General features: G+C 37.9%; 2 protein-coding genes across 2 annotated transcripts; one reads left to right on the plus strand and one right to left on the minus strand.

Annotated features, from left to right (window-relative positions):
* Positions 1 to 1,639: 1,639 nt before the first annotated feature.
* LOC103339973 (protein SKU5 SIMILAR 14) lies at positions 1,640 to 5,078 on the minus strand. The gene is made up of 8 exons (XM_008243335.2): positions 4,745 to 5,078; positions 4,546 to 4,655; positions 3,561 to 3,831; positions 3,274 to 3,370; positions 2,811 to 3,156; positions 2,344 to 2,709; positions 2,181 to 2,259; positions 1,640 to 2,072 (listed from the first exon to the last, which is right to left on the minus strand). Exons 1-8 carry the CDS (start codon positions 4,889 to 4,891, stop codon positions 1,869 to 1,871), a joined length of 1,620 nt encoding a protein of 539 aa, XP_008241557.1. The 5' UTR covers positions 4,892 to 5,078; the 3' UTR covers positions 1,640 to 1,868.
* A 4,819-nt stretch (positions 5,079 to 9,897) lies between these two features.
* LOC103339971 (uncharacterized) lies at positions 9,898 to 11,205 on the plus strand. Its single transcript, XM_008243334.3, has 2 exons — positions 9,898 to 10,021; positions 10,125 to 11,205. Exon 2 carries the CDS (start codon positions 10,164 to 10,166, stop codon positions 11,010 to 11,012), a length of 849 nt encoding a protein of 282 aa, XP_008241556.2. The 5' UTR covers positions 9,898 to 10,021; positions 10,125 to 10,163; the 3' UTR covers positions 11,013 to 11,205.
* Positions 11,206 to 13,307: the final 2,102 nt, after the last annotated feature.

Genomic DNA, 13,307 nt, shown 5'->3' on the forward strand with positions numbered 1-13,307 from the left:
ATTATACTTTTAAATATCCTGCAACCAATTGAACAGATTATTAATGTTAGTATGAACACCCTCCTAGTACATGAAGTGTAAAGTCAATGAAAAGCTTTTTTGATGGGCAAGTCAACTTTTAGAATAGAATTGGCAATCGATCCCAAGAACAGATCTCATGGGGAAAACAAGAACAAGATCCATCTTCTAGCTTTTGTTAAATAATATGATTTGGGGGCATATCCAGGTGTTAACTTACACATGGCACGTACGTGGAATTCAATTCCAACACACGTGACATTCAATTCTCATCATGTGCCAATCATGGGATTTTTAAGCCTCCCTTCAACGTTCATACCAATTGGCATTACTATAAGACGACACAGAGACTTGCAATTTGCGCCAACCAATTACTCGACTGCTCTCTCTCTCTCTCTCTCTCTCTCTCTCTCTCTACTGGTTAACTTAGGGCCATGCAGAAAGAGCACAAGGTTAGTATACAGTTCCCTCCAATGTGACAATTATAGTTTCATATTCTCATAAGTGCACCAAATAATTTGAAGTTCAATTCAATCATTATAAACATAGGTCAAAAGTTCTTGTAGGTTTATTACTTATATTGGGTCGTCTAATTCCGAATTTGAGGAAAACAAGTGTTCTCAAAGCTTTGAGCAGTGGCAGAACAATTCACCTCATTTTTGTTATTTTTTCCTCTTTTTACTAAATTCTACCAAACTTAAGCTTTGGGCTTGATCAAGCCCGAGCTGCATGCACAAGGATTCTAGAAAACTATCTCATTTTGGTTATGTTTTTTTATATTTAAAATAAGCGATAATTGTATTCATAATTTAGGTATCAAGATTATCCGCCACAAAGGCATAGACTACCAAAAAAAGGTTAATACAAATGTGAAAGCACAATAGTCATGCATGATTATTCCAGATACAGAGACATATACCACAAGGTATATCTCCAGTAATAATGATATAAAGCCAAATAATTTTAAAGCCGCAAGAATGAACAAATCAAACATTGACTGCAAGCCTCATTTTGGTTCAGCTGATTGTGTTGCTAAGCTTTGAATATTTGACCAAAAAAAGGCTTTGAATATGCTTTTGAATTCAAGTAAAATGCTTTGGGGAAAACAAAAATCTTCACCATGAAGTTTTCTTTTGTTTAGTGGGTTACTTTCGGCCAATCAATTGGGTTATGCTATGAGCCAACAGTTTAGCCCTCAATAGCTGCATTTCGAAACATCGTCCAGCCCATGTGCAGCCCGGATTCAAGAGCAACTCTTTCGTTTTGTCCCACAGGATCTGCGAAAAGCAAGCCCGTCCTTGGATGACCTACTAGGCTCATGGGACAGGACCCAAGCAATTTTTTTTTTTTTTTTAGTACTCATATTGGGTAATCAATTAGAGTGCAATTGTGTTTATCGCCATCTTTAATCATGACCATCTCATGTGCAATGTGATAATAAGTTAATAACTACAGTTAAACTTTCACAATGGTGATGGGTGATTAGTGGACACCATAATTACTAGTGGAGTAGTAAATGGTGAATCATAATTAAAAATGGTGGGCAAATATAAACTCGTACATTTTTTATCGATCATTTTAAAATGAAACATAAATAATAATAAAATAGCGAAAAACAAAGTTTATACCTTAAAAATATATATAATTAGAGATTATATAACCATAGCATACAATATTTTCCCGCACAAAGGCAAAGGAAAATTCATCTAAATTTAGAATTATACAACTAAATATGAAAAAGAAAACATTAAATAAGAATCTTCTCTTTTACTTTCCTTTCTGAAACATGTCTTCACTTCAGTCAAACTTTCATGACTCAAGAATTAGGCGCCGAAGAATTGAAGGTCATTCTATGGGTGCCGGCCAAGAGCTTTGCCACACAGAAGAGTATTTGAAGGAATGTTATATTCATTAGCAAGGCTACGGACAGGATTCCAAACCCTGAGATAAAACTGTTGACCAAGATACTGCCTTTCCCATATAGCAGACCTCAAGTTCCACATACCTTGGTTGTCTAGGGACACCAATATTGTGGTCCAGGAGTTTGGATACACCTTCAAAAACAAAACAAAAAAGATTACATTTTAGTTAACCAAAATTTGAAGTTAATTTGGAAGGTCCTACAAGTAAGCATATGCTGTAATTTCCAGGCTCTCTTTTACCTGAGCAGTATGTCTGGTAAGAGCATCAACTAGATTGTATGTTCTTCTCTTGGCTGCTGTCCACTGTCCAAAACCATAGCTGCATTTGTTCAAACAATAAAGATTTTAGTCTACCCGTTGATCTCACAAAAGCTTAAAATGCAAGAAAGCACATTTGACATACCCAACAACCCAGAAATCATAGCCATCTAGATGCATAGATTGGAGGGTATTTTCATTGTTTTGGAAAACAATTTCGAGGAAGTCATGGAGTGAGGCTGGCACTACAGGGGTAGCTATGAATGCGGAGCCACTGGAGGGAACGGTTTGGATGGAATCAGAGCTGTAGACACCAGGGATGTTAAAATAATCAGCAAGCTTTAGAGGGGTATCGGGGTTCACGTAGGAGACTCTGTTGAATGCGTAACGCTGCTTTTCATTTATCAAAGGTGCTGAATTGGCTAATATAATTGTCTTTGTTGTGGTGACTTTGCCATAATGGTATGAGCCCTGAGGATTAGGCCTGGCTGCATTTGCTGTCAAATTCCACCTGCAAGAAAAAACCAAGTTCAAATTACCAAACTAAATCATTATAGTCTAAAGTCCAACAAATCTAAGGCTCCTTTTGTTTGAATAATCTTTAAAAAATACCTGAAAGTTCTGGCTTGCTGCACAGACCAATGTATTTGGTAAGTAGGACCTGCGGGAACGGGTCCAGAAACTGGGGTGTGAGAGTTTGTGTAGTGTAGCACTGAAGTAGCTGTAAGAACTAGCTTAGTAAATCGTGTGGATGCAACAATGTAGTAATCCTTTGGAGGTTGATTTAGGGTTACAAGGACAGCCACTGATTGGCCAACATGTACGTCAAGAGAGTCATATGTGTTCTGAATTGTGTGAGATCCTTCAACTTCAACTAACTTCAGCGAATGGCCCTGAATCCTGAAGTTTAATGAGGTTGACAAGCCTACATTTGAGATCCTGAACATATATGTTTTGCCTGAAATCATAACAAGGAAAAAACACAATTGAACATTTTTCATCAGAATGAAGGTTAAAATATTTCCCAGAGAACTAAGAATGGCTCAAGTGATTGAGGATCAAGATTGAGCATTACCTTGATCACCAGTGAAGGTGTTACTTGTCTGCCCATTTATAAGAACGCCAGCAGGAAAAGGAAGAGACTTTCCTGAGTCCAAAGTTTGCTGCAACGCCTGCAAACATCAAAACAGGATAACTTTAAGTAAATTAGACCGCAAAAATGTTTATCAACACTTTCAAAGCAGTAAGATTGGACAGTACCAGCAGAAAAATATTCTTAACAATATCATCTGCGTAACATATTTCAACAATTTAACAAAAACACATGTAGAATGGCGTTTATCATGCTCATATTTGTCTTACCTTATGACTGGTGTTGTACCAATCACCGACAAGTAAAGTGAAATCTCCATCAGGGTTTGGAAAAGGGATTGGGATCCGAGGTCTCTCGTAGATATTGATCGCTCCAAACGCTCCAGCAGCTCTGTGCAATTGCGTTGATGGGAAATATGTGTAGGAACCTATCTGATCCTTGGTCTGAAACTTGTAGGTGTAGTTTGAGTTTGGAGGGATGGCGCAATTAGTTCCCAATACCCCATCTTGCCATGAGTTCTTCCTCTGTTTAATCCCATTCCTGGTTGTGGCCAAGAAAATTTGTTGTTATGCATATGTCACTATGCTGAATGCCACAATCAAATATTCAGACATTGAATACAAGAACAGAAATGAAGATTTGTGAGATATATAACAATATGATTCTTTTCATCATTTCTATAACTTTTTAACCATCCCAGACATGTAAGCCAGTGCAATCCATGCTTCAACTATGCAAATCCTAAATGAAGAGGTACCTAATTGTTTCGTCGGTGGCACAGAAATGTTGGGGAAAAATATATGAAACAAAACTCAGTTAAGACTTTCAAGCTCAAATTTCCCATCAATTAAAATCTAGGAACAATATCCTCCACACGAGTAAGCCTAATGCAGTCTTTTGGCTTAAATTTCTTTCCAATTTTCATCCTAAAATTTCATAGCAGATTAACTTAAATTTAAGGGAAAATATTCCCCTTAGGGCCGCTACCAATCCTTTCTTTCTTTATGTCGGATACCAAACCAGGATTGTGGCTGTTCTGAGTTAAAGCCCTGAACTAGAAAAGCATGGAACTTTTCAATGCCTCAGTAAATAAAAGTTCTTTAATGTAAATAAAAAAGGGAAAACAAAACAAAAAGAAAAAGACCAAGGCATTTGAGCTAACAGACTGGGAAATAGAACCCTGAGCCAAGAACTACCACATCAAAAAAACCAAAAACAGAAAAGCATTAGAAGTAGATGGAAGGCTGAACTCACCATGTTAGGAGAAAAGGTTGGTCCAGCTTGTTAATAAGGTTGAGGATGATGTTGTCATTGGTGACCACATCAAGTCTAGGGCCAGGAAATTGACCATTGATAAGGATTACCTTCAAAACACCAAAAGACCCATTTTTTCAGAAAAATCCAAGATATCCAAAAGAGAACTGACAGTGCAGAAATGGCAAAGACCACCAACCTGTTGAGGAACGCCAAGAGGAGAACGAGTCCCATAAGTCACAGTCCAAGTGTAGAACTTATATGGGTCTTCTGCTTTCACCACAGCAACACTGAAAACAGCCAAAACCCCACAAACCAAGTGGAGCAAGACTGCTTTTTTCTCCATTGTCGTCCCTGCAAAATGCAAATTCTCAAAACCAGGTATTTGGGTTTTGGGTTTAATTTAATCCCTTTTTCTTCTGGTCACATTGGATGATGTGGGTGCAGTAAGTGACAGCCCTTTTATAGCAGCAGCGCGGGAAAAAGTGCTTCACCAAATGTGTCCTACTTCTGCTTTTTTGAAAATAAAATCTGTTTTTAATTTTATCCAGCCATCAATGTTCTCGTATTGGGTGCATAAACGCGTTTTCGCGTGATGATAATTCCCCATTGCTTAGATTCGAAGCCAATTTGAACCCATCATTCCTGAGCTAAAGTGAAACTGCGTGTCACACTTTGTCCATAAACCGCCTCTAATTGCGCCAGTGATGTTGCAATTATATAACTTCTCCTCCTTTCGGTCTGTTTTAGTGTTTTTCTCTTATAATTTTTTTTTACTCTTCCTTTCATTGAACGGTGGGTTCTCTCATAAATATATTGGATAATGAAACTCATCATAGGTAGTTCTATTTGTGATCCCAACACATGCCTACAGTTAATGTGAAAGCACAACGCTTGTTCAACAAATTAAATGCAACCCCACTTGTTTTTGTTTTGTTTGGTTCTGAGGCTTTTGCAGTTTGTTTGTTCGGTTTTTTTCTTCTTACGGAAATTAGCTTATGTAGTTCTGTTAAGAAGAAAACGAAACTAATCGGTGTCACATGCAGATCATATTGTTTCTGCCATTTTTCATTTCCCACAATTCTGCAACTTTGGAAATAGCTGTAGCATGTTAAGGCTGTAACGCAGAAATATATATAATTTCCGGACCAAAATTGCCCTTTTGGGCTATCCACCGGCCACAAGGACAGAGAACCTCTTTGTTTTCTTTTTTGGGAATAATGCGGCAGCTGAATCCCAATGAGTAATCTACATTAAAGATTGTATTTTGTGATCAGTTATTCATGTTAATACGTGGTACTGATTAACTTTTAGTTAATGCTATTTGTCTTCATTTGGTTAGAGAATATTTCAAGTTCGACTCAAATCGATGGTGATGAATTTAATAGCTAGTTAGTTATGACTATCATGTAAATATTCAACTTTTTGTGAAAATAAATCATAAAAATCTACGTTCATGTGATATAAATTAAACACTTAATTACAATAATTCATATAGAATTAACAAATACATTAACAACTAATGTAAGCATTTTGTCTCAGTGGAAGACACAATTTCGGTAGACAAGACAATTTACATATCTGAGGCAGCAGCTAGATACTTGCCCTCCCGATACCATTCAAGGTTTTCATGGGACTCGTCCTCTTCCTTCCTTTGCACTTTCCAATATGATATTATTAGGGTGGGGCCTGTGCATGACATAGTTGAATGCTGAGCCCAATCCAGCTCATATATAACTATGTTTTATAAGGTACAACGTGGTTCAGTTTAAATGGTGAATTGACTGTTGACTAAAGCCATGCATGGACGAATCAAATACAAGATTAGACCCACTGATGCTTAGTTTATGAATCATGGCCTGACCTGCCCAGGTTGCAGCCTAATGATAATGCAGTGTAGGGTAGAACTTATGTGCATGTGCTGCATAGGATTCATATCCCACTTGCTCTCTTCCATCTCTCAAAAGCTTTGTTAGACTCAGAATTTGGCTAGGTCAACTGATCCCCTGTAGGAAAGCAACTTGTTGGGGGGAGGGGGGAAGAGTAGATAGGAGAAATATTCAATGATGGTACATCCAGCCTCATATTTTTAATCACAGTAGAGTTCAAATCTTTCATATACAATTGTTGATGACAGACATATAATTTGTTTCTATCATTTAGCTAGTTTAAGGCAATTTTATTCTCACTCTTTGTTTGTTATCTTGCATTGTTACGTGAGCATTTTAGAATAGTAAAATATTAATGTTAAATTTTTGGATATGAGCCCGAAAATGGCTACTGCCAAATTTTATACACGAGGGCAGAACCATATTTAGGCATGATGTGCCCCCAAATTTGTTCACACACCTTTAATGTTACAATCATGTTATGCTATTAAGAGGGTGTGGTTTTTAAGCTCATGGCCCCAAGAAATTGGAAGTGGTTCTTACCTCTCTTTTGTTCTTTCTATCATTAAATTGGTGTATACTAATTATAAAACATTGTCTTGTTACGTGTGTTTTGGACGTTCAAAGTAATTTTAATTCTGTCACTTTTTATATATACGGTAAATTTATTGATAAGAAAATTATTAAGTAGGAGTATAGAATCTTGACAATGTTATGATAAAATAACAATTACTCATACATCTGGTATGCTACTTTTTTTAATCCAATTCCAGTCACGTAGTATGCTTTGATTATCTGTCCTTCAAATAAACTTTGCGTGAAAAGACTTAGAAATAGTGTGTGGGGGGGCCTCTAATCATGTCACCCATGTGGATATTCAGTAATTGCATGCCCTGGATGTTTGACCTTATACAATCCAAGTCGGTAGAAGGAACCAACTACCACAAGGTCCACACGCAAGAGCCCGGGAACTGTATGATCTCATCGCCATAATCTTGCAAGTGAAAGTCGAGGTGCAACTGTTCATGTTCTTATTTATATGCTTTAAGCTTAGGATGGATGGGGTTGGATTATCATATCGGAGGAATTTGTTTGGTGCGTTATGAGTTAGGGTGGACATCAATCCGAGCAAACCGTGACTAAATTGGTCTGTAATATGTGGTTATTATTTTGTGCTACTAAAGATTATTGTCTAATTTGATATCGTTTTTTGTAAGTTACCACATATGTTAGAGGTTGTTGCTTATGAACCTTTCCATTTATATGCAATTTCCGATCGAAGGGATAAAAGGAGAAGTAACAAATTCAGCATCTTGCGTAAAAAAACCATAAAAGCATGAAGAATTGGTTGAGGCAATAAGTGAGACATCGTACATTTTCATCGTGATGGAATCAAAGTGTTGGAACTGTTGGGAACATCATTGACCCAAAAATAATTATGGAGCATAATCAGTAGCGCTGGTAATAAAAGATAAAATAAATGTACAAGAGGATGGAAGAGGAAGCTAACTCGCTTTTGGGCCTAACAAATCCTGAAAAGCCCGAATCCTATTCTGGCCTAACAAAGGGACAACCCCTGAAGAATTGTACAGTTCTTCTTCCATTCGAATGTTCGAATGTTATTACTATGTGAATGTCATTGTAAACATGGAGGAAAGTAGAGAGGGGTAATAGCAAATACACGGCAGTCCGTATAGTAATAACATCCGAACGTTCACAAAGGAGATATTACAGAAGTATATCCTCTTAAAAAAAGTTACTGAAGTATAAAGATATCTCTCGAACTCTCTCTTCTCTCTCAACCTAGAAAACCTCACAGCCATCGCCTACGATTGTCTCCGGTACTAGAGGTTTCCAATGGGTAATAGGGAGATATAAATTTGGCTTGTTTCTAGGGAGTAATAGGAAGACGTCGAAAATTATATCTCATTTGCGTACCCATATGGAAGAATTCCAAGTAATGGGCTTGGACTTTTTGGTGATACCAAGCAACTCAAAGTCTTCATTATCCAGGAGCTTCCATGGCCCTTGAGAACCTTCATAATGTTCCACACTACAACCCTACATTTAACCCCTACGAACAACCACATGACTTGAGTTCATGTGAGATTGGTAGGTGATTTGGCGTAAGAAAAATGTATTAACATTGCATTGAGTTATTTTGGCATGTGCATGGAATGTTTGGGCCTGTGTTGCAGTGACTTTGCCTTTTGTGACGGTGAAGCATTCTTGATGGTGACCAAGCTTAGTGAGATATTGGATTTAAAGGAAGGGAAAGGAATAGGCTTGGCATGCATGTTATTGCTTGACATGGTATGGATATTATTAGAATTTGTATAAAAGTTCATGTATATATTTATTTTGTTGAGTTAAATCCCAAAATATAATTGGAATTAGCACATGACTAATTTATCCATTTATTTTGTAAGTTATATTGGGCTTTAAATGCCCTTGGGTTTCTCGTGACTTTTTGGGTCTCAACAGATGCCTATGGGGTGTACAGTAAGATTGGATTGAAATGCCCTTCATATTAGAGTACTATGACATAAATTGGGGATTATCCTTGAATTGCATGGAATTCAAACTTTAGTGATAAAATTGATCAAATTGAAAGTACAAGCACGTTAGTGATAAAAATAGTAAGCTATAGGGACCAAAAATGATTTTTTTTTCCTTGATAAAAAAACAAAAAAGTGGAGGATGAAGAAAAGAAGAAAGGGAAGTGATTATTATGTCACCGACGTTTGGGCTGTCAACTACATATACAAAAGCCCATTAGAAATGAGAATTCACTGGGTTGGGCTCAATTAAATCCAATTTGGGCCTAACAAAAAGACAATCCTTTTCCTCTTTTGGTAAAAACAGAGGCCCAGGCTACACGAAATACGTGACTTGGAGTGGAGGCAAGTATGGTTTCCCCATTCTGGTTCTTTTGACAGCAACAACGACAACACGGGTTAACGCTGGAAGTGGAAGTGGAAGTGGAAGTGGAAGTATATCAGTTTCCTGACTGTAATTTCATACGTGGCCATGTTTATTGTTGCTTCATTGTTCGTTTCGGCCAACAACATGTGCCTAGGCTGCTGGCAAGTAAGATCCCATGTTTTTTTAATCCCCCTGTTCTTGTCCTTTTTACTGTATTTAATTGTAATTAATCTGATTAGTTTTAATCATTAATTTAATTAGAACTATTTTACGCGGAGACAGAGAGAGATGAAGTCAACACTGTATGTATGTACGAGGACTTGTTCAATTAAATGAGTCTCAGATCTCTCACATGATCGTCATTATAGATCTATTCTATTAAGACTATATTATAAAGAAGAAGGAAAAAAAAACGTATCTTATAGACTCGTAGTATGAACACTCTCCTATCCTAGTCCACCCCATATGTTAGGTGTGCGCATGATTTTGTCGTAATATTTTTTCCTCTTGATATATGAAACATTGAAGTCAAGAAATCAATGAAAGTAGAAAACCATCAGATGGCTCTTCACGGATGAAACCCCGCAACGGGCTCCTTGGCACCGGCGACCCGCACGAGTAAACCGCCCTGCCTTTCGTTGGTCGACATTGTTTCTGCTGCGGTAATAATCTTTCTATGAACTCTCAGATCTAGTTTTTTGTTGAATTTACAAATAAAAAACTTGGACAATGTCGAACTAACATAAGTTAATTGTGATAAATCAGATTTTGGTGCGTGTTGGGTTGTGTTGTGGAGAATCGAGAATGGCGGATCTTATTGGAGGGGCGGCCGTAGGACTAATATTTTCAGAGCTGTATAAGGCCGTTGAGAATCTGATAGAAAAGACTAAGAAGTTCAGCCCCCACCTTAAAGCAATCACGGCCACCCTAGACTCTTTGAAACCAGTGATCGACCAGATAGAGAAGCAAAACAAGGAACTGAATCTCTCAAACGAGGAGACAGAAAAGTTGAAAAAGATAATCTCCGACGGCATAAAACTGGTCGGCGACTGCTCGAAGAATCCAAAGTGGTACAGAAAGGCAAGCTATACAGATAAGCTCACCGACTTGGACGAGGCTCTCAAAAGGCAGTTGGAAATACTCAAGGCGCAGGGGCTGAGGGATGGGAAGGAGACGCTGATTAGGGTTACGGAAATAAAGAAGCTGATCAACCAACTGCAAGCCTCGTTATTACAAGCTTCGTGGTTGTTATTGCTGCTCTTAATTTTTGTTGTTTTGGTAAGTAAGGTCATGTTTAGTGTTCCTGGAGGAGTGAGAGAGCAGCAACTTGCAACATCATCGGCGTCAGTGCCTGGCGGGGGTATAATATTGTCCCGTCCGGCGCGGTTGCAGTTAGGTTATTTTGTGGTCTGGTTATTTGGAAAACTTCTTGTGTATGCCGTCTATGGGGTCTTCGTTTGTATGGCCATTGGGATCGTCGGAGGTTGCGTCAAAGCTATTCAAGATCAGTATCGACTGGGTTTCTCCGGCCTGAAGCTCCCGGAATGGGATGAGCTTCGGGAATTGCCTATGATGATTGTCGGGCTGTGTATGTTCCTCTATCTTCTTAAGGGTCTTTTGGGGTTGACCAACTGGATTAATCGACAACTGTGATTTCATGAGATTTGAATTGAGTTGAGGAGTTTGTAAAACATTTTGGCATGTTTCCTAAAACCCTATCTTTGGGCTTTTATTTGCCCTCTTTTGGTTATTTTCATTAGACTTTAGTTGTTTTCGCCTGGCCCTGGCCTTTTGGATTTGGGACTCATTATTAATTTAATAGCGCCATTTTTTTAAATTGATGAAAGAGAATCCAACTCCATATTTTCACTCTTTAATTGATTTTTGTTTTAATCTAAATTTCTTCATTGGCTAAATAATAATAAAAACTGGCTATTGAATGCATGATCCTCTTTTAAGTGTATATTAGGAAGCCATTACACAATAAAACTAGGATGATCAAAACTGTCATTCATTAAGAGCTCAATTTCAGTTGCTGCTTTATTTGCAAGTGTTGCTTGGGAAGCGAGTGTATATATAATAATTTCTGAAGTATTCTTGACTCTTGACCTTGGGAAGTGTATAAAATACGTATTTTTGAAGAAGCACTTTCCAAATAGCTTCCAATTGGTGGCTACGAAAAAGTCCATTAGGAATATGAATGCAATGGGTTGGGCTTGATGAAATCCTCTTTGGGTTAACAATCAAACAAGAGGTAAGCCTTTTCCTGTCCTGGAACCGTATGCGCAGTGACCACATATGGAGAAGGCTCGCATGGTTTTGGAGATGGGCAATACCGTTCGAGCATGGGTTGAAGAGGGAATTCGCGATGGATGTTTCGGGTTGCTGCAGAGAGAGAGTGGTTTGTATTTGTTGGAACTGTCTCTGGTTTGTGGCTACTCTCCCGTGTTGCTAGCAGAACAAGTTGAAGAATACTAAAAGTTGAAGCGCAACAACTATGCAAGCCTTCCATATAGGATCATTGGAAACGTGGAAACCGTGCAAGCCTTCTTCATATAGAGTCACTTATTGCGTGTAAGCCTTGGCATATATATATAGGGGTTCAAGAGATTTGTGATCACTCACCGTTGGATGTAAATTCAATGGTTCACTCACTCTTGCACTCCTTTTAAGAAACTTTTTTGAATTATTAGATTAATATCCAACGGTGAGTGACCACAATCTCTTGGACTCATGTGGTCCAAGAGATCGGGACTGTATATATGTATGTATTTATTTAGTATTGGCTCTCAAGTGTATTTATTCAAAGATTTTTTTTTTTGGTAACAAAAAGTTTAGGGGAGGAGAGGCTACCCCATCCCAAAGGCAGGACATACTAATGCTCTTTGAGGACTTACAAAGTGGGTGTTAGTCCCTTTTTAGGTTTTTACAGATTTCCCACAAAGAGGGATTGTGGCATCATGACTCAAACTCAGGCCTTGATAGTGAAGAGAACGATCTTTAGCAACTCAACCAACTCTCGTTGGCATTTATTCAAAGATTTTGATTCTTGAGAGCTGCAACTTCATGGAAAAGGGTAAAGGTGACGTAGATATCCAATCCTAGATTCCATGTTAAATTAATATATCAAAACGAGGCAATTGCTGCCTTAATGTTCAAGTGAACATTAGTATTTTGGACTGACGATACAAGGAAAAATTGTAGGGATGTTTTTTTGGGGTTCATCACGTCTCGAAACCAAGTTAGGATTGGGTTCAACGCAACTGCATCCATTATGATATGCCTTTCTGATCGGTTGAAGGTGGTTAAGAGAAATTTCCTCTTGTTTTGCAAGTCTACACCTGCGATATAGTACTTTCAATTTGGACCCTGTCAATGGTGTTGTTGTCTGCACCTTAAACTGATCACATTTTATTAAGGCTAAATTACATTCTTTATAGTGATATCGGAGGAATCTCAAGCCATCGGCAGGAAGCTTCTTTAGACAAGGGGGGAAAGTAATTGGTATGGAGAGTATCTGTGTATGCAAGGAAACTCCCTTGGAAATTCCTTTCGAAAATTCAATATTTCAGGGATTTTTGTTTTTTAATTTCTTTGACTAATCTTTCATCGCTTATTGACTCTGCTCACAAATATATATACATATTTCCACTGGCCATAAATATAAGCTATATACATTGCATATTCTGCAGCATTTTTTAAGTCTTGCAAGTAGCATAATCCAATATTCATTTCCGCGTCCGATCACAACACTTTCCCAGAATGTCATAACAAAAATAAAGGCAATTGGGGAATTTGGGATAGCATTATCTTTTATTTTATTTTTAAAAGGGGACTAGCAAGTGGCGAACCATGGCAATCCACCATCTCCGGGGGATGGCATTATCTAGTAAATAGTTGTGAAACTTGTGGTGATATCTAGCTTGCTCCTTGTCTCTTGTCTATGAA

This window comes from Prunus mume, linkage group LG8, assembly GCF_029339155.1.
Source record: "Prunus mume cultivar Tortuosa linkage group LG8, ASM2933915v1, whole genome shotgun sequence".
Lineage (NCBI taxonomy): Eukaryota > Viridiplantae > Streptophyta > Magnoliopsida > Rosales > Rosaceae > Prunus > Prunus mume.

Coding starts and splice junctions, on each gene's coding strand:
- LOC103339971 (XM_008243334.3), top strand. CDS start 10,164: ATGGCGGATCTTATTGGAGGGGCGGCCGTAGGACTAATATTTTCAGAG.
- LOC103339973 (XM_008243335.2), bottom strand. CDS start 4,891: ATGGAGAAAAAAGCAGTCTTGCTCCACTTGGTTTGTGGGGTTTTGGCT. Junction 3,832..4,545: donor CAACCTTTTCTCCTAACATG/GTGAGTTCAGCC, acceptor GGCCACAACCAG/GAATGGGATTAAACAGAGGA. Junction 2,710..2,810: donor CAGCAAGCCAGAACTTTCAG/GTATTTTTTAAA, acceptor TTTTTCTTGCAG/GTGGAATTTGACAGCAAATG.